Below are 20917 nucleotides of genomic sequence, written 5' to 3' on the forward strand. Positions count from 1 at the left end.
ACTAATTGCAGCAAGGATTTAGAAAATGATACATATTCATCAAAAATAAACAAATAAATAAAATATCTTATGTTTGAATAACCTTCTGCAATTTAAAAAAGTTATTTCACGTCCATTATCACTCTTGACCTTTACAACTACATGAAATGTGTATCTCGTGCCATTCTAAGTACATTAGCTCTTCAGATTTGGGTGTAATTAAGTGTTATTAAAAGCCATTTAACTTCATTAATGTACAGGTTAGTATGTATGACTAAATAAAAGGCATCCATAATATTTTATACTTTTAAACAAGTGAAACTATGGCTCTTGTTCTGGAGCTCCAAGTTAAAAAGAATAGGATCTCAAAGACATTTTCTTTAACATTGTTTCATAGTCTACCTGCAGGTGACATTTATAATATTATATGTTATAATATATATAATATAACCATGAAAGATATTTTCAGCACTGACCACCTAATTGGTCCTGAAGAAACCATCACTTTATTACTCATGATTGCCTTCTTTTCGATAATATTACAAACTCTTTCTTAGACCTCCTGAGTTAAATATTTGGGCATACTCAATTGTATCAGTACTACTTAAGAATGAATAAGGGTTTGCTTGGTTGATTGCTGGTTATCAGAGAGTGAGATCTTGGCTGTCATTCAACTAAATCAGAAAACGTCTGGGCAACATCTGTTAATGTCGATCAATAGGTCAGTTCTCATCAACGTTCAGCAAATTCATTGATTCACTTAAAATATGTTGAAAATTTTCTCTGTACAAGACCCAGTTTAGTATTTGTATGCCCAACCTAATGGTTTTCGTCGGGATATTTTCCTCAGTAGGATTTAATAGTGTATTGAAAACCTTGTTTGTAGAGCATAGTGAAGTGATAAATTGTGCTTTTGTTGACATGGCTAATTGTAAGGGTTTGGAAACACTCGTTTGATGTACTAAGAGCAGTTAATGAAGACAGTTAAATAAACAATCCTTTCTAATGAATCTAGGAGTTCATACAGACACACACTCTGCTAATTTGCTTCTTGTACCTGGCCCAGACTTTTATGTATCTCTTCCCAGGAGGAACACCTATTTTGAATTTAATGGAAAACCAGATTGTTTAACATCATAACCTAACACTATACTCACTTACTTAGAATGTCAGTGCTAGAACTGGCTTTTGAGAGCATCTATTAGTTAATGCTTCTTTTTTTTTTTTTTTTTTTTTTTTTATGAATAAGAAAACCGAAGCTCAGAAAAGTGAAGTGACAAGCCCTAGATTACACAGCCAGTTGGTGAAGGAGCCAGCCTAGAATCCAGGTTTTCTGGTTGTTCCCACCACACTATGGCGCTTGCCTTTAATTTTTAAATTATATATAATATATCTTGAACCTAACTCTGTATTTCACCAATGAATATGTACCAACTTGAGACTATCAAACTTTTTTTGGATACTGTTAAACAGTTGCTCTCACATTGTCAATTTTGCCTAACTGCAACTCATATTTACTTGGAGAAAGTATTGAGACTTTTCCTCTAATGTGTTTGGTGTTCACTCAGTGTCAAGTTTAGTCCCTAGACCGTCATGTTTGATGGAAAGGTAGATTGAATTTCTGCCACATTGTCAGGAACTGTGCTCTAAGAGCATGCCACCCCCAGTCCCCAGATAATCCCGTCCTGCAGCCTTGGTGGTGTAATGAATTCGTCTTGCACGAGTCTGCTGCTTCTGGAGGGCTAAGCAGGGGATCAAATCCTCCCTTTGTAGTGAGACAAGCTGCCGGAGAAGTGATTGATATTGCAGACAGAAGTAGGACTTCAAGGAAGGAATAAGCAGATAAGTGGGGGTAATAAGTAGATAATACTACTACTTTGCACTTAGTGTCTTTTATCTGAGCATCTGAAGGCAGCTGTATCTTCAAACATCAAGGCCCCTCAGTGTAAAGAGAGAATAGGGTCTCTCCATTTACTCAGCGGGTGCCTCCACGATCAATAAATCAGTGAAAAGATTTCCAAAGGAAGACCAGTGGTAATTTTTTTTTTCTTTCTCTGGGAAGCTAAGTCACCAGGATATGAAGCAATCGCTCTAAATGTTATCTTGATCTTGGTGCAGTGTTCTGTATGCACTTTCCCCTACAATGTTTGTATCTGAAAAAAGAAACTTCTACTGTATCAACTAAGACATTTACTGTATTTTTTAATCCCTTCTGATCATGTCAGACTATACTCCCTTTGAGTCTCATTCTTGCATTTATTTTACTCCTGAAAAATTTCCCTTGTGAATCTTATTTTAGGTCTAAGTCCTTATATCGTAAATCTTTCAGACAGCTTCAAGCCATTATGTCTCCAAGAAACCATTGTGAAGTGAAGCTGTGTTTAATAAGGTGGATGGACTCAGATCTCTTGGAGTATGCCTTCATTAATTTTGTACACATCTTGTTAATTCAGACAAAGAGGGTGAGCTGCCAACCAAAATTGTTTCCTTTTAGCAGACCATAACTCAAAATTCAGAAGCCAGTCCTTAGGAGAGCTGAAGAACAATACTGGCTGCCACATGTTTTTTGTAAGTTAGGTAACTTCGTTCCTTATTAAGTAGAGACTAGAATAATTTTCAAGATGTTAAACCACCATGCATATATACTAAGGGACATTGAAAATACTGTTGAATCATCTTCTCCATCTTATTTTTGTTTTGTTCTTTTTTTCTCTGTTTTGTTTGCTAGTTGACTATGTTGTGTGAAAAGGAGATTTTTGTTGTTGTGTTTCTTTAATTATAGAAAACTCAGGGTTAGGGAAGGTCTCAAATGTTATCAGATCTAACCACGAAAGTAGTCTGGCCTTCAGCTCCATAATTACAGTATGAAAGTAACTGGTCTAATTTTAGGTGGAAAGGAGGACACAGATTCATCCAGTCTGTGTCCCCTGAAGATCAGAAAAATATCACTTGATATGGAAAACAAACAAACAAACAAAACAAAAAAACAAACAAAAAACCCAACCACTTAATTCATGGCTAGATGTTTCATGTTTTGTCTAAAGACAAACTTGTTTTCTTTTAGCAAACAACATTTCCTTTAAAATAAATTTCATACTTGGCAGAAGATAAAAAAGAACTATATATTTTCAGCAGTGCCTCTGCAGACATCTTTCATTGTGGCCAAATTCTTTTGTGAGCTCATGGGTTGAGACAATGAAAGATAAAATGTGAAAGCAGTTGTATTCATCTGTGTGCTTGGGGGAAAGAGTGTGATGAGGAGAACCCACAGATGATCGTATGTATCACTTATTTGGCAATCTCAATCTACTGTTGGTTATTCTCATCTCTTTTCTTTTTCCCTTCCACTTTAAAGTTTATAAAACACATTGTCTCATTTGACAACTCTCACTGTTACCTTGTAACTGAGGTGATGTAAGTGGTGGTATCCCCATTAATAAATGTGAAAATGGGGTTTCAGGTCTCTGCCAAGCCCACAGACTTAGCAAGTATCAGGACCAGGACTTTAAGGCAGGCCTTTTGATTTAGAGCCACTGCTCTTCCAGCCAGGGATCAAAAATATTCAGGAAAAAAAATTCCAGAAAGTTCCAAAAAGCAAAACTTGAATTTGCCACAGCAGCAACTATGTACACAGTGGTTACATTCTATTAGCTATTATAAGTAACCTAGAGATGATTTAATGTATATGGGAGGAAGTGCGTAGCTTATATGCAAATGCTATGCCATTTTGTATAAGGGACTTGAGCATCTGGGGTTTTGGTGTCCCTGAGTTTCCTGGAATCAATCCCCTGCAGATACCGAGGAACAACGACATAGCACATCAGTCTGTTAATATGAAGGGCTGTACAAATGTTAGTAAATACTGTCTTCAAATATATCCTCAAGACCCATGTCCTCAATTGGCCTTTTTGGGTGCAAGTGTTTCTACAGAAAGGAAATAAAGTTTAAAACTATGTATAAATAAGTCATTTGCCATGAGCTGAATTCACTTGCTTTAGCTTAATAGGTAGATAAGCTTTTCATAAACCAAAACTCTCTTCTCCCTCAAGTCAGTCTTACTTCCTTTTTTATTTTTCAGCCCAAACCCAGGGAATGCTGCTCCTCTTGCTAGATGCCAGGTTTTGTCCTTTCAGTGTAAAGTGAAAACTACCTTCTACACAACTACCTGATGTCACTTTTTCCTCTCCTTGTTTCCGCTTAGTTTTGTGTTTCTATTTGCTTGAGCGTGCTCTTTTCTTCCAAGCTTTCGTGAGGTAACTTTTCAATATACATGAGTACCCATTACACTTCTTGGAGTATCTGAAGCATCATGTCAGCAGTTTTTACAGATATCTAACTTGCCTTTTTTCACTTAATTCATATTTCTTTTACCTTTTAGGAGGCTCAAACTTAAAACTGAAAAACTTTTCACCAGAGAGAAACAGAGATTAACGGAGATTAACATTCACTAATACCTTCATGTGTTTATTAGAAAACCCATCATAGTGACCAAAAGTTAACAGATTTCAAAGCAGAACTTGAGGCAGCTGAATGGGGTCCATGAGATGCAATTCTGGTACCCTTAGAATGCAAGCCATAGCACATATGTAAACACATATTTCTCTTAGTTAAATGCAATGGGTAATGTAATCCTTTCAAATGATGCAATACTAAGAATGAGGAGTGCCACTTCATATTCACAAAGTAGTTGCAAAGCTTAGGAAGCTTATTTTCCATCTTTGGGTTTCATATCATCTGTCTCTAAAATGAAAACTTTTGGCTATATGATTTCTAAAGTTTCTTAATAATGTAATATTTTTCAGTTCTATTTTTACCAGTGCTTAGAATGACTGCTCCTGTTGCCATCACTAAAAGTCAGGCATTGTCTTTCATCCCTTATCTTTAGAATACCACATTTCTCTCCAGAGAAAGTGACGGGACCCTTTGTCCTTTCCCTGCTCTTCTTGCTGGGACAAGAGAAGAGAAAGTGTGTCTACCTATAGTCCTAGGAAATAATGGGGAAAGGAATTATGAGCAAATTCTTAATTGCTTGCTAACTACTGAGACCCATAGTCTTATAGAAGAATAATGGTGAAGAAATGGGTCCTTGTGTTTGAACCCCTAAACCGTCTTGAGAACAAACTCGAATATCCCTTCTAGGCCAGCCCCGGCTGGGTTAGTTTCCTCCAAGCCTGTGGATCTGTTGGAGGACTGGTTTTGCTTTACCGTTCTAAATTTAAGTGTTAGCCCCAGATAGGCAGAGCACTGAACTCTCTAATTAGCCTTGCAGGTCAGTCTTTAAAGAAGTAAGGGTACAGCATCTAGTAGTTTAAAATGGCATTCTGTGCATTGTTTGCTGAAGGTCAGAGGGCAAATGCTGTTGTGACAGTTGGGTGAACTTGGCAGGCACACTTCTCTGGAGGGGATGAGAGAGGGAAGAATAGTTGATGTTGATCTTTGATGATAGCAGTGGCAGAAGACTGTCCCTTAAACTCTAGAGTCTCTTTGATATCCTTTCAATTCATGTGGAGATTTTCCATTTTTAATCCAAGGAATTAGAGAGATAGAGTCACAGGAAATAAGAGATGATCTCTCCCAAACCTTTATCTTCAGGTAAGAGTTTTGCTTCTTTGTTTTTGCTTTTTAAATGTAAAAGCCAAATTTATTGAACCATAATTTATGTACAAAAAGGCATCCAAGTATGTGAATGAATCTTGACAAATGTATACACCTCTGTAACCGTTCCTTTTTTTTTTTTAATTTAAAAGCCAAATTGATTGAACTATAATTTCAGGGACATTTTAACTCATAAATCATAAAGACTTAGTTCTCTTAAGTATGAGAAAGATAAAGATAACTGGAGTCCACCACAATCGTATTTCAACATATCTCTCCTATACCACCTTCCATCTCCCATGTCCCGCCGAGCTCACCTAACTCCATCTTATTCTTCTGAATACATAATTTCATGTTTTTGTCTTTTGGCCATGCTTTTGTTTTCATTAAGAAATGTCTCCTTTCTCTTCCTCCCAAATCCTTCTCAACCTTAAATACTCAACTCCTTATCTTCAAATGGGGAATTAATCAGTCCTCCTGTGTTTCCATAGAACTGCTACTTGTAACTTATCACTTAGTATTTATTTTAGTTACTAGTTTACATACATTTGTAAACATATTAATTTTTTTTACATATGTCTCTTCCACTGGATCAGGAAGTCTGAGGACAGATAATCTTATTCTTTTTTGAATCTTATTGCAAGACCATGCACAATAAAGGATTCGGTTAATGTTAGACATGAAAAATATATGTGTGTATGTGTGAAAGAAATAATATGGTCTCTAAATTATGGTCTCAAATATCCCTTCTAGCATTAGTGTACCCCCAATGGATCTATTATTTCACCTTAAGATAATAACAAATCAACTAATTTTTAAGCAGCTGCTATCTATGATAGCCTTGACTTTTGTTTTTCTATCTAGATTGCCTATTTAGAAAGGGAGAGGCAGTAATACTCAAATCTGACCATTCTCCCAGTGAGGTGTACCAACATGCATGTTTGACCTATTCCTCTCTAGAGTAACAGTGGAGATAAAAGGGGAGGTGATCTGATATTTGAGGATCGTGCATGAGTTTTAGTTTACCTAAATAGTCTTCTAGCTATTGACCATGACTAAAATGTATTATGGTTGCTGAATAAAAATTGTAAGAATATGAACCATTTGAGGAATGAGTTGGGAGAGAAGAAGATGAATGTTATCTTTTAAAGAGATGCTCAGACTTAAGTATGGGTATCCTGGTTCGGTCATAATCCTACTCACAGATTCAGGACACACCACATATACTGTCATTGACTCAGCCCTTTGACACTGTTACTTAAACTCCTTACCTCACAGAGAATCTATCTGAATTACAAAATCTAGTGCATAAAAAGGAATAATTTTAAAAGAGGAGCATAAATAGCTGATTAAGGTGGGAGTAGTATATACGCATTTCATTCACTGAGCAACTGAGTTACAGGTAATGACTCAGTTTTATTTTCATTTTGTTGGGGCAGCTGCTCCTTCTACTCCATAGCATGTGTGTGTGTGTGTGTGTGTGTGTGTGTGTGTGTGTTTGTGTGTGTGTGTGTGTTTTCAGATTATGTATAATGACGTCTGACTTTGCACGTTTCTTTCTGTGATTTGAACACAACAACTGCACTGGGTTCCATTTGAAGAAATGATTTATTTATTATTAGGAAGCTATTATACTGAGTTTCTCTTTACTTTTAAGCAACGTATAGTTGAATCCTAAAGTCAGTGCCAGTCTTTGTTGGAAATTACCTAGAGTTTTTAGATGCAGCTCTCCTCTTGAGTCTTTTTTTTCTTTTTTTTCTTTAATCTCTTTGAGACAGCTGTTGCAGAATTATCCAGTTAATGATCAATGCAGATAATGTTTTCTTACAAAATCAAACCAGTGGCCTCCTCAGGCCAGAAGATCTGGCTTAACCACTCAGGTCACAGAGGCACACCTACTTGGTTGCACCCCTTTTTAATCAAGCTGTGAATCAAGCTTGGGAAGCTGGAATTAAGTCAGTTCATTGTGTCTGTAATAGTAGGAAGCTCAGGAGATCAACATGAAGGGGAAAAAGCTGCTAAAGGGGAAAGAATATCTTTGAGAGTCATTTGTGGCAACAGGACCGCTCGTTTTTCCTGCCTAGCATGCAAACAAATTGATTTACTCTGAGGCTGAATTCATCCCCATTGTTAAGGCCTGTGTGTGACAGGGTAATCTCTTCTGTGAAAGGCAACTTGTACGGCACAGGAGCACATGCAGCCTTAAGCATAGTTTATGTGTGAATTTGAATATAACTTTTAACCCCTCTGTAACCTGATTTCTTTATCTGAGAAGTGAGAGTAATAATTCCAGGCCTGCTTCACAGATGTGTCTGATGGATCAAACTAGAGTAGTCATCTGGTAAACAGAATTTGAGTGCCTATTCTGTACACTTCCCAAGCTTCAGAAGTGCAGAACTAAATCTGGCATCACCCTTGTCCTCATATTTTAGTGTGGGACTCATGAAAACAGAATTAAAAAGCAATGAGATGAGATCTATAATAATATAGGTATCCATAGAATTGGGTAAAAATTAAGAGGCCAAAGTAACTGGCTGCTTAGAGAAGACAAGAAATGATCCAAAGGTGCTAGCACCATGCTGGGTACATAACAGACACTCAAATGTTGAGTAAAATAGAGGAAACACGTTATATGGGAGTTGAAAAGTGCATTTGAGTTTGCCTGTCTGAGAGGATGGAGGAGCCAGGGTGTACAAAGCTGCAGCATTGGGAAATATAAGATCTATTTGCTCTTAAACTGCAATGTATGATATACATCCTAAGTCTCTTATTATAAATCCCCTAAACGTCTGCATCCTTCTTTGTCCATTAATAGGACTTTTTAAATAGAGGCACTCCTAGACAGAAACATAGACTACTTTAAAGCTAGAATTGATCATGGGATCCATACCACCACATTGTCATGTATGTACTCTTGATGTTAGATTTGGTTTTCCTTTTTGATAAGCAATCCCCAGGGTTTACCTACAAACCTTACCTATGAGACTTCTAACTCCATATATGCTTTACTTTCTTCTGTATTCAGAGTCTCTGGGACAAAAACAACACCAAGAAGCCAATTTTTTTAATGTTTTTATTATTTTTTTGGACCAAGGCTTATTGCACCCCACACTTAGAGTGAGCGGTACTTTTACTCTCATGGCCTGTTGTCACAGAGTGAAGATTACAGCAGCCTGGTGACATCTCTGTCTGAGAGAACAGCCAGTGCATGCTGCTTTCCCAGTTCTGAGAAAACACCACAGTTTGTCATTCCTAAATTACTTTTACCCCTCTGCTGAAGGTGGTTAGGGACATCAGTTATACTGGGTCCAGCTAGGGCTTCAGTCTTTCTTTTTTTCCTGATCATTTTGACTTCTTTTTAAAATGTAACTTTGCTTGTTTTATGTAGCATTTTTCTGCCCAAACAGACATTATCACAACAGTTGCATGGTAAGAGTATAGTTAGTGTCCCTTAGAAGTGTATGGAGACCATAAGTGTGTGGGTTTATTTCTGGGCTCTCTATCTTGTTGCATTGATTTATGAGTGTGTTTTGGTGCCAGTACCATACTGTTTTGATTACTATAGCTTTGTAGTATAGTCTGAAGTCAGGGTGTATGATCTTCTTTGGCTATTTGGGGTCTTCTGTGTTTCCATACAAATTTTAAAATTATTTGTTCTAGTTCTGTGAAAAGTGCCATTGATATTTTGATAGGGATTGCATTGACAGAAGAATGGATAAAGGTGTGAGATATATTATATATATATATATTATATTATATATATATATTATATATATATATATATATATATATATATACACACACATATATACATACAGTGGAATATTACTCGGACATAAAAAATAATAAAATTTTGCCATTTGCAGCAACATGGATGGACTTGGAGGGCATTATGCTAAGTGAAATAAGTTAGACAGAGAAAGACAAATAATGTATGATATCACTTGTATGTAGAATCTAAAAAATACAACAAAGTAGTGAATAAAACACAAAAGAAGCAGACTCATAGATATAGAAATACAAATTAGTGGTTACCAGTGGGGAGACAGAAGGGGAACGGGGCAATATAGGGGTAGGGAGAGAAAAAGGGTTATTATGGGATTATATGGAATCATGTGTGTGAAACTTTTGAAAATTGTAAAGCACTATAGAATCTAAAGAATCTTTTATTCAATTAAAAAAAAAGTATGGAAAATCTGAGACTGTCAGGCTGACATAGGACTTTAGAAATCCTATAGGAATTGGCTAACCCTTTGCTGTACCTGTAGGGGGCTAAGAAACAGAGAGGCTAGATAACTACTTCAAGGTCAGATAGGGAGTCACAGGGTGCATAAAGTGGAACTTAAAAAATATATATATTTTATACACACACACCATGTTCATGTACACCACTTTTTCATACTTAGGATCTAGATGTAGTGCAAGTATGAATAGTGCAGCAGAGAGGATGAGTGAAAACAGGGCTCCAAGAATGGCTCAGTTCAACCCCCATGGTCCCTGATACAAAGGTAGTGTGCACACTGGGGAGATTCACAGATGAGATCATTGAAGTTTTCCCAAAGTTACAAACCAGTGACTTCTCCATTCTGTTGCCTGGTGCTATACCGTGTTTAACAGTGAGAGACATTTCCTATAACTGAAGATGAGTGCAGAAATAAGAGAAAGACTTTAGAACTCACTTTCTCTGAGAGTCTGAATTAAAAGAGACAAAATGTGATATTTCCCTGGAGTTCATCCAGGACTCCAGAGTAAATGCACCTCCTTTTTATTTTGCCTATGGATTTTTTTTTTTTTTTTCCTGGAAAGGGTGGAGAGGACTTATGTAAGAAAGAAAGCTGAGTTGCCTCAAAATACAGCCTCCAGGAAGAATGAGGCATCCCCTGCCCAACCTATATTCCTGCTGAGGAGAGAAAAAATGAGGAACTAAAAGTGAAGCCTAAAATCTCCACCTTGATAGAAAGATTGAAAGCTTGATAGAAATCAACTGGTCTATAAAATCCACTGCTTTCACCAGCTCTTTAGAAAGGAAATACTGCAAGGAAAAGATGTGATGTATAAAGTGGATAGAGAAGTTGTCTGTCTTCATCAATAGTAAAATTTAGAACATGGTTAAACAGAAAAACATGAACACCAAGGAGACTAGAATCACAGTAATATAGGATGCGAAATATGTAACAAACCTAAATCCAATTAACAGATTAGAAAACTGCAAGATAGATGGGGAAATGTCCTGCTTCAGGTAACATAATCAATTTACTGGCAGAGCCAGAACTTAACCCAAAGTCCATGACTCTTGGAACAATATCCTTTCATGCATGATCCTTAAAGACAAGATGGGTTGATTTCCCTATAGTTATTAGGTAGGGTAAATTATTTAAAACCTAGTATCATATTGAAATATATCCCAGTATGGAAACAAGGAAAGGTGATGTGTTATGCAATTAGCTTGAGTGAATATTTGTTGATTATCCATCCACTTAATGAAAAGGACTAACTCGAAATGAGAGTTGAGACCTGGACCCCACGTTTCTGCTGTTGATTCCAGTGCTCTTTCCACTCCTCCAAGCTGACAATTGAATATATTGTCTATGACCACTTACTGCAGCAGCAGCTGTTTGGAGGGTATGGCAGTAAGCAGAAAGGAAAGGAATGAAATATAGTTTTAATCAGATTATCTATTGAAATACTAGAAAATATAGTGTTTAAAAAATAAGAAATTTTGGAGGTATTTAGTAGCATGTCCAGACTACAGATATGAATAAATAAAAGGATAAAAGGGTTCTGAAATCCATTTAGAACCTATTATAAACTAATCACTCCTATAGGTTGGTTAGGAAGTTAAATGTTATAAGGTGATATTTTGATTATATAGATGAAGGTTCAAAGAAGATAAGTAAACACACCAATATTCAAATACAAGTTGGTGTAATTTAAAGATCTGATTTAAAGATCTGCACTTTCCAAAGGTGACCAACTAATGGCGATGGAGATCAGTATGTTCATTTTAATAAATAATGTATAATAGCAGTAAGAGAAAGTTAATTTTGTTTGTGCATTTTTACTCTAAAATATTAAAAATATATAAAATAATTATAGTTGCTAATGATGTTGTGGCAGGGTGAGCTCTGTTTTATATTGACAGTCTAAAGAGAAACTGGTATAATATCCGGAAATCAATTTAGTAGTATCTATTGGCCTTTAAAATATTAAAATATCTCATAATCAAATAATGCAGCTTCTAATAATGTATTTTAATTAATAGCGTAGTACAGTTTTGCTTTAATATTATAGTGTTAAAGAAAAATAGAAACAAATCAAATGCCCAATTAGTGGGAAATGGCTAAATTAATTCAATAGCCCTATATAGCAATTTAAAAACATAGGGTTTACTTAAAATACCTGAGTAATGACCTGAGTATGCAATCATATTAACAGGTTAATTTTTTAAATAACTATATGCATACATTTATACAGACACATATACACACTTTTAACAAAATATATCTTTAATATGTTCTATTATATGTTCAGTTTGTAAAGCACACAGAATTATATGGAATATATATCTTTGGTAGAGAAAATACCAAAATTTTAACAGTGGTTACCTCTAGGTTCTGGGATAAATGGCTAAGAAGTCATTTTTATGTAATAAAGTAATCAGAATTTCTATTTCAATATATATAATACTAAACAGCAAAGAAACTTGGAAAATATATGACAAATATGTCAATGAGTTAATAACTTTATTAATAAAGAAAACACTACTACTCCAATGAGGTAGGGATTGGAGGGGAAAGCAAAGGACATTACTAGATCATCTAAAGAAGGAATGCAAAGGGCTAAGAAACATATTGAAATACATTTAACTTTGCTCACAATCAAGGGGATTCATATTAAAATAAGAAAATATTTTTTTTCATTTGTATAGTTGGAAAAGATCATTCTGATACTGTGGTTCTTAACCTCATACAAATGCAATTTGATTCAGCCCTTTGGAAAATAACTTGATTCTGTACCTATCAAGTGACTTAAGTTCATAAACTTTGACCCAGTACTTTTACATGTAGGAATATTTAACATGGGAAAATGCTCATAATACCATAATAACTAAAAAAAAAAAAAAAAATGTTGAATATAATCCAATTTTACTTACAGAATATATATATAAACATAGAGAAAAGACCAAGGAAACTTTTAGCAATAGTTCTCTATGAGTGTTATGCTTATAGATAGCATCTATTTTTTATTTTTATTTTTCAGTTTTGGGCTCTAAATATCACATTATTTTTATAATCTAAAAGTCTTAAGTGCAAATTAAAGACAGTATGAGAGATGATCTTATCTCTTTGCATATGGATACCTATTTACTTGGACTGTTTTGGATCCCTTCAAATCTTGATTTCACCATTTACTATTTATTTGCATATCAGTATCTTCATTTTCATCTGTAAGGCAGGAATAATAACAGCACATACATCACAAATTTTTATGAGAATTAAATGAGTTTGATATATATAAAGTGCTCTGAAGAGTATCTGACCCACAAAATATACAAAGAAAGAGAGAAACTAAACCCTGTCCACTATGTTACCTTCTACTTGAAGGTTTACAGAAAAAACAACAAACAAACAAACAACAATAACTATATATATATATATATATATATATATATATATATATATATAGCTTGAGTACATCTATAAGATTTAAGACAGAACTTGTCTCCCCTTCTGTACCTATGAGGCTTACTCATCTTTCAGAGCCTCACTAGGGACCCTAAAATGGATGTGATTTTTTATCTTGCTTTGGAATTTAGCTTTAGACTTAAGACAAAATTGATTTGATGAATTAATTTAGTGGCCTTCAATGGAGTCTCAAATGCTAATTCTTCTTACCTGTCTGGAGCAGGAAAGGAAGGAAATCACTTAACTTGAGAAAGATTAGAGCTGTGAAAGTTACTCACTGTGTCTTGCTGGTCATCCTTTGACTTTCTGGTGGCTGGTATTAAAATGATCTGATTGATTTTGTTCTGGAGCAGCTTGGAAAGTCCCAACATTTCTTAGCTTTCACACAAGCTCTATAAAACCCCAATCTTTTTTGCCTGTTGCTGGTTTATCATGCTGACAATTTTCCTTCTTGACAAATAATTATTGAAGATTTGACGTACTATCCTTGGATTAAAAACATAATTTCTCTCTTCTATTGTAATTAGGTGCTGTTTATTGATTCATATAGGAAAGGCATCCATGTCATAATAAATACTTTGGATAAAGAATCCATTTTCAACTTTCTGTTTTTTTCTTATAGAGTTAAATTGTTCAATTGGACTTATATTCATCAAGCTTTTAGACATAAAATGTGATATGATGACCAGTAGTGTACTCTGACCTCAAAAGTTCATAGCCTCACAGGGGAGACAAACAATTATACAAATGTTTTCATTGTAAGGTAACATTTTATTATTATTTTAATTAATTAATTTATTTATTTATTTTTGGCTGTGTTGGGTCTTCGTTTCTGTGTGAGGGCTTTCTCTAGTTGTGGCAAGCGGGGGCCACTCTTCATCGCAGTGTGCGGGTCTCTCACTATTGCGGCCTCTCTTGTTGCGGAGCACAGGCTCCAGACGCGCAGGCTCAGTAGTTGTGGCTCACGGGCCTAGTCGCTCCGCGGCATGTGGGATCTTCCCAGACCAGGGCTCGAACCCGTGTCCCCTGCATTGGCAGGAGGATTCTCAACCACTGCGCCACCAAGGAAGCCCTATTATTATTTTATACACATTCATATAAAATAAGAGAAGACTGAACTTCAACTAGGGAATTGGAGAACTCAGATTCATTTGAAGAATTTGGAAATGTTTCAATTTATCAGGTAAAGAGAATGAAGGCATTTCAAACTGAGGGACCAGATTGAGCAGAGGGACAGAAATGGTCAGCTGGGGCCAGCATGTAGCAAGCAGAGTGGAAAATAGGGGTGATGAGGCTGAGAGGGTAGCTTGGGACCAGCCTGTGAAGAAGGATCTTGAGTGCCTACAAAAATAATTGGTTCTGTCCCAATGGCATGGACTCATCCTGAGGAGTAACATGATCATAGTTGTTCTTTAGGAAAGATAAAGTGATGGTGAGGGGCCTCTAGAGGGAGGGGAGAATGTAGAGATATTGCTAGATATTCATTTTCCTACCTCATTCAGGTAAATTTTTGGTGAAAGCATAGAGGGTTGATAAATTTAGAACCAGGCACATATTCTTTCTTGGAATCTCAACTACTAATATAAAAACAAGTCACCAGTCTTTTTTTACTTTAATAAATAACTAACTAAGCCTCTTCTAACTTCTCTGTTCTCTCAATTCAATAGAACTAGAGTCTTCATGAGGAGAACCCACTAAAACACTTATCTCCATTTTTATGGCTTCATGAAACCTAAACATTTCCTTGTTCTCTATACTTACCCCACGCCACAGGGGGCAAGCATAGATCTGAGAGACAAAATTGCTTCCATTTTTTACTTCCTAGAATTTTATAGGTACCCTGTTGTTCCCTACCCAAACTTACATAGCGTGGATTAAGAACTTCAGACAAGTATTTTCTGTGTGCTGAAGATTTATATACTTTTTTAACTTTCTCACATAGAGATATAAAATGGAGACATTGATATTTGGTATATTATAAAGATTGCATGTCAAATTGGAGAGAAAGAATTATTCAATAAAGTGATGAAGATAAGTTATATATTTTGAGTGGAAGTGTATCTTCATTTATTTCTCATACCAATACAAATTCTAGAGAGTGAAAAGATTTGCATATGAAACAATTCAAAAACCGATAATAATGTGAAATGATAATATGGCTGAAGGATTTTATAATGTTGGGCTGGCAAAGGCCTTTCAAACTATTTTTGAAAATTAATAAATCATAAGAGAAAAATGATATGATAAATTCAGTTATGGAAAAAATAAAATGCTTCTACACCAAAAAGCAAACCATAAATCCATATATGAGTTGAAACACCAGAAACACAGACACAGGAATACACACAGTGGAAAAATATTTGCAACACTTATGATAAGAGTTAATATGTTTAATATACAAAGAGCTCTTACATGAGTATCTGTTAAGAAGGATATTCAACAAAATTTTAACAGTATTATTTCAGGAAAACATACATGTTAATCTTACATCTTGAATGACTTCTCCTTCTAATGCACTAGATTTACAGCAGTGGCATTTTCATTCAAGGGATAGTGCTGACCCCTGATTCTGAGGCCATGAAGCTTTGAGGAATTTGAGGGGAATGTCTGGGAAGGAAAAACTATGAGCTGTGAGTAAAGTTAAATAAAGTTGTTCTGACTCCTGAGGACTTGGGAAACCTACTTACAATCTTTGAGTTTGTTTATTTACCTGTAAAATGGGGATAATAATACTTACCTACATCATTAGGTTATTAGGAAAATTAATGCATATTAATAAACCTTTGAGGTCCAAGATAAGCATTGTTGCATGGTGAATACAGAGAATGGTTGCTTCTCTGTAACCTTTTGCTTAAATAAATGCATGATGTTTACATCGGGTATTCACACTAATTCTGAAATCAAACATTATCAGATGTACTTTGATTCACTCTTTTATGAAAATGTTTGTGCTAAATTCAAATTTAAATGGATTAGTAGCTATTAGTGAATTTAATATGAGGATATCCTAGAGCAAAAAACATGGATTTTCCCCCTAGTACATTGTACCTTTTTCTTTATGTCATTTAAGCATCTTAGTATCTGTGCAACTCAACTGCTTCATTGTACAGTTCAAAGATGAGCAAACTGAGGTACAAATATCCCAGCAAAATAAGAGAAATGTAAATAATCCTCTAAATCACTTCCATGAATTCTGGACAGAGACTCTTATCTTTATAATGGTCTTTAGAAATCATTTAGTTCTGCCTCTCATTTCACAAATGAGGAACCTGAATCCAGTGTGGTTAAGTAACCTGCCCCAAGGGCACAGAATTGGTAATAGTTCCTGTATCTCCTAGTTACTCCTGTAACCCCCAGTCCAGTGCTCCTTCCCCTCATGTACCTAAAACACACAAGTAGCTCAGCAGATTTATCATATCTTACATGTAAGATACACACATTTTAGATCTTGGTAGTTACGTAGATAGGGATCATAGTCTGACTGGCATGTGCTGAAGGCTAAGGTGGTAGATAGAAGGAATTTGATCTTTTTCATCCATCAAATCTTGCTGGGAATCTTTTGACTTTGCGAAAGATGAAATTTGTTTATATTTGATAGAATATCATCAGCATCTGAAACTGTGGACCTTAGATTTAGGGGTTCAAGTGGTTGCACTACTCTATTCGTGTAAAAAAGAATCCAGTAATGACTTTCTGGGCAGTTGTGCTAATGGCATTTACTCCAGATTAATTTCCAAACCTGACTCATTCAGAACTTCCTACTGGGCTGAAGAAAATACAGATGTAGGGGTCGTATCCCTGGAGAGTCTTATTCAGTAGATACGGGGCCGGGTCAAGAAATCTGTTTTTAAAAAGCACCCTGGATGATTCTCAGGGTCATCCAAGTTTTTGAACCACTTAACTAAGCACAGCTTTAAGGAAACAGCTAACTGCTTTCTACTATTGACCCAGAAGCTGTCAGTGGGTGTATAATTTAAAATCATGGTACAAATAATGAAATTGCATTTTTCAAGTCATTTCTTTTTTACTTTCTTTCTCTCTCTCTCTCTCTTTTTTTTTTTTTTTTTGCCTTGTAGCTACAGCTTATTTGGTTAATTACATATAGTAAGAGGTCATCTTTCCAATATTTCAGTGAAGAAATGAACATTTTGCCTGATATAAATTTGTAGCATTAGTGTTGTCATATTCTTGGACACTTGAGATCAAATTATATTACTGAAAAATTTTTGCAGAAAAAGAAACATTTTTACCAGTAACTTAGGGGCTAAAAAGTAAATATCACCCCGTGATCATATTATCCTTTATGTGCATGCATTTTATGGATGCAAAAAGTGAAGTAAAGAGGAGGCAAATCCAAGGTCATGAATGTATTTGCACACTTTATTTTTAAAGTTTATATACTAACTTATTCTGGCTTCTAATTTTCGTCTAAATTTTAGAATAAATCTAAATATTAACTTACTGTACAGATATCTTGTCCAGTTATAACTTTCACGCAGGACAGGGAATTTGGCTTCCCAAGTGTGGGGAGAGGAGTGATGTTTAGATATAAATCTAACTGAATTATGTAGAATACTCGACAGCAATGAGCATATTTTAGTGGATCGCACAATAACCGTCAGGGTGCATTTCATCTTCACTAAATCATGGTAAGCAAGGCCAGATTCTACATGAATGTTATCATGTATTTATGTAAATATATTTTTAAGGCAAAAGGTAATTGGTCTTTCAGACTTTAAGATTTATTCTTTTTATTAATAATTACCTGTTTATAAAAATATTATCTTTGAGCATTAATAAAAACTAGATACGGTAGAGAAAATAAATATTCAAATAGATTAGCTATTGTATTGATTCCATGTTTCAAGAAATATGATAGAAAGAAGCAGGTTATTTTTTTAAAGGGCTTTAAAAAAATGGGCACTTTCCCCAGGATTTCTATTTCCTGTACATAATGTGGATGTTTGTTTGTTTTTACAAGTTAACGGGACCAATGGTTTAAATGGTTATTGAAACATGCTCTGGACGATCAAGTGGCTTATGTTAGCATAGCTTTGCATGAAACCACTGGCATTTCTCTTGGGAGAAGAAGTTGAAAACCCTTTGCCTATCAGGCAGTGCATTTTAATTTTTATATTAAGGGCATATAAGCATGGTTTCCCCAAATTTCTAATTGTGTAATCATTCTTGAAACTCCACATCTAGGTTTAAAAAGCGAAAACAACAAAACAAAACTTTCAAAAGCTTTCCCTAAAGTTTTACTTTTCAGTTGCAAAGTGTAAAACAACTTTCTGAAGTGCCTTCTGTAAGTCCTGGTGGTGGTACGGTTTGTGGTTTGTTTGGGAAGATTTTGTTTTCAGGAAAGAGTGTACTTTCTTATGAAAGAGACAAGGGAAAGTTTTACCTGTCTCTCTCCTGTTTTTTTTTTTTTTTTCCCCTCTCTTTCTTTCTTTTTCTTTTAAAGATTGGTGATAAGGAATTCTAACTACTTAATGAGATGGGAGAGGCCTCACTCCATTGGAGTGGAGGAGTCCAGGTGGAAGTTGATGGATTGGACAGGTAAAGAGAAGAGTCCCGCCCCCTCATGCCTATAGTTGGGTATATATTAGGGAACCTAGAATTATGTACAGAGAGAGAAAGACAGAGAGGGACTTGAGGTCTGTTATCTTCTTAGTAGATTCCTACTGTAAGGGTCTCAGAGGGGGTGGGGGGTTGGCAAAATCCTGGAGCCAGAAGAGAGGACAGCGGCATTGATCAATCTTACAGCTAACATGTTGTACCTGGAAAACAATGCCCAGGCTCAATTTAGTGAGGTAAGGCTTTTAGATTTTAGCACTCCATTTAGAGATGCTATTTCATTTCTATTTTTTTAATAAAAGCTTACATGTTGGTGGTTCTTGGTCACCCAATGTAATGTTTTTGCAAACTGTGTATAGGAATCTCTTTTCTTGGTTAATATTTTCTGTGGTGACTGTAAGATTCTTTCTTAAGTAAAAGATGAAACAGTAGGAGAAAAGGGAAAAGAAAAATTTCTGGGTGATGGTGTGTATTTGAGGAAGCCCAATATTCAGGAGTTTATAAAATCACTTTGTATAAGAACAGACTGAGAGAGCAGATCACATTCTGCCAGATACACTGAACTGACTCCTCTGTTGGGTATTCATGTATCAGTAAGACAAATTAGTTGATTGTGTCTCAACTCAGTTAAGTTCTCAGTTCTATCTTCAAACTTCATCCTAAAAGAAAATGATACTTTTTTTTTTTTTTAAAGTAATCAGGTGAGATTTTTTTTAGCCATCTTCATTTTGAATTCTGTCAATCCAGAGACCCACCTAAATCCTGAGGGGACTTCACTCAAGTCCCTATTGTCTGGTGATTGACTTCGACTTTCACTGTATGATGACAAAGTTATTTTGGAGCCATGCATTATTAAATATTTATACATGCTTACATGTAAATGTATATTATAGCACATAGGATTTTATTTAAGGAATTGATGTTTGCCTCCCTGATCTCTCCTCAACACGTTTGTCTCAGGGATTTAAATCTCTGAAGGGATAAGAAAAAAATCCTAAAGAGACTGTAAGGCTTTGAGGAAGTTTCCTAAGGTTGAGGGAGGTCTAACAACAATATTAGTTTACATTCCTCAGAATAGGGCAGCTGTGTTGACACTAATCAGATGAGGGGGGGAATGCAGTGTGGAGAGAGCTAGTTCAGTGTTTCGGATGAAAATGCTTGCAGGTGAATGCTTGGAAAAGTAGACTGTAGTACTCAAATAGAGCTCCTTAAGAATCAAAACAAAGTGTATAGTACTCGGACAGACAGCACAAGGAAGCGTCCCCAACAGACAACAAAGCAAGGCCAGCGCTATCACATATTGACCACACTATTGTCTAGACACCTGAACTATGTAAATATAGCAGGGGAAATATCAAGTTATCTAAAGAAGGAAAAGGAAGTGCCTATTTTCCTTTAAAACATTCAAGTAGGCTTGCTTGTCCTCAGTGGAGAAACTTGAGTTTCTTGTTTTTGCTTTAATATTGAAAGTTAGCTTAAAATGTTACTAAGCAATATTTAAAAAAAAAAAATGGAGGTAACTTCTGTGATTATCTTGTTTCTATTTGATCCAATGTTGTCCAGTTTTGAACATTAAAAAAAAAGATCTGTTGGTCATTTCATATCTGACTTTGTGTTCATGAGATATATCACGCGCAGTCATTTACAAACAGGCTGGAATCTCTGTGTGTGTAAGTAAAAAAAGGTAGAAGCAAAAGTTGATTTAGAAGTAACTGTAAGAAAAGTATGAAGTCGATGTAAAGTGGAAAGAAATGATTATTTCTCATAAAAGAAAAAAAAATTGCATGAATACTGTGATGAGAAGGTATTTGTAGGAATGACTGCCTTTTATGGAGGTAAAAGAGTCATGCTGTATGTGAGAGTACAGCATACTCACAGTGAAAGAAAATACCTTTACATGAGTCTGCGTTTGTCAAAACTTTAAGGGATGTGTGATCAAGAGGCAGCAGCTGTCTGTTTTCTCTTGAAATTCTGCTAATGTACATAGAGGTTACTGATGAAGAAACATGGTGGCATTTCTCTATCCTCCTGTGTCGTTTCATGTATTTCTGTCATGATTTTTATATCCGTCTGCTAGTGTG

General features: G+C 35.5%; 1 protein-coding gene across 9 annotated transcripts in view; it reads left to right on the forward strand.

The window, feature by feature from the left end:
* TP63 (tumor protein p63) overlaps positions 1-20917 on the forward strand; it is a 228491-nt gene that overhangs the window by 110783 nt on the left and 96791 nt on the right. For 4 of the 9 annotated variants that reach the window (XM_082461486.1, XM_082461487.1, XM_082461490.1 and 1 more), the window contains exon 1: positions 13251-19072. The exons of the other annotated variants lie outside the window; for them this stretch is intronic. In XM_082461486.1, the coding sequence (XP_082317612.1) occupies positions 19031-19072 (42 nt within the window). In that variant the 5' untranslated portion in view covers positions 13251-19030. Of the gene's footprint in view, positions 1-13250; positions 19073-20917 lie in introns of those variants that run through there. 9 annotated transcript variants of the gene reach the window in all.

The sequence above is a fragment of the Balaenoptera physalus genome, assembly GCF_965194825.1.
Source record: "Balaenoptera physalus genome assembly, chromosome: 4".
NCBI lineage: Eukaryota > Metazoa > Chordata > Mammalia > Artiodactyla > Balaenopteridae > Balaenoptera > Balaenoptera physalus.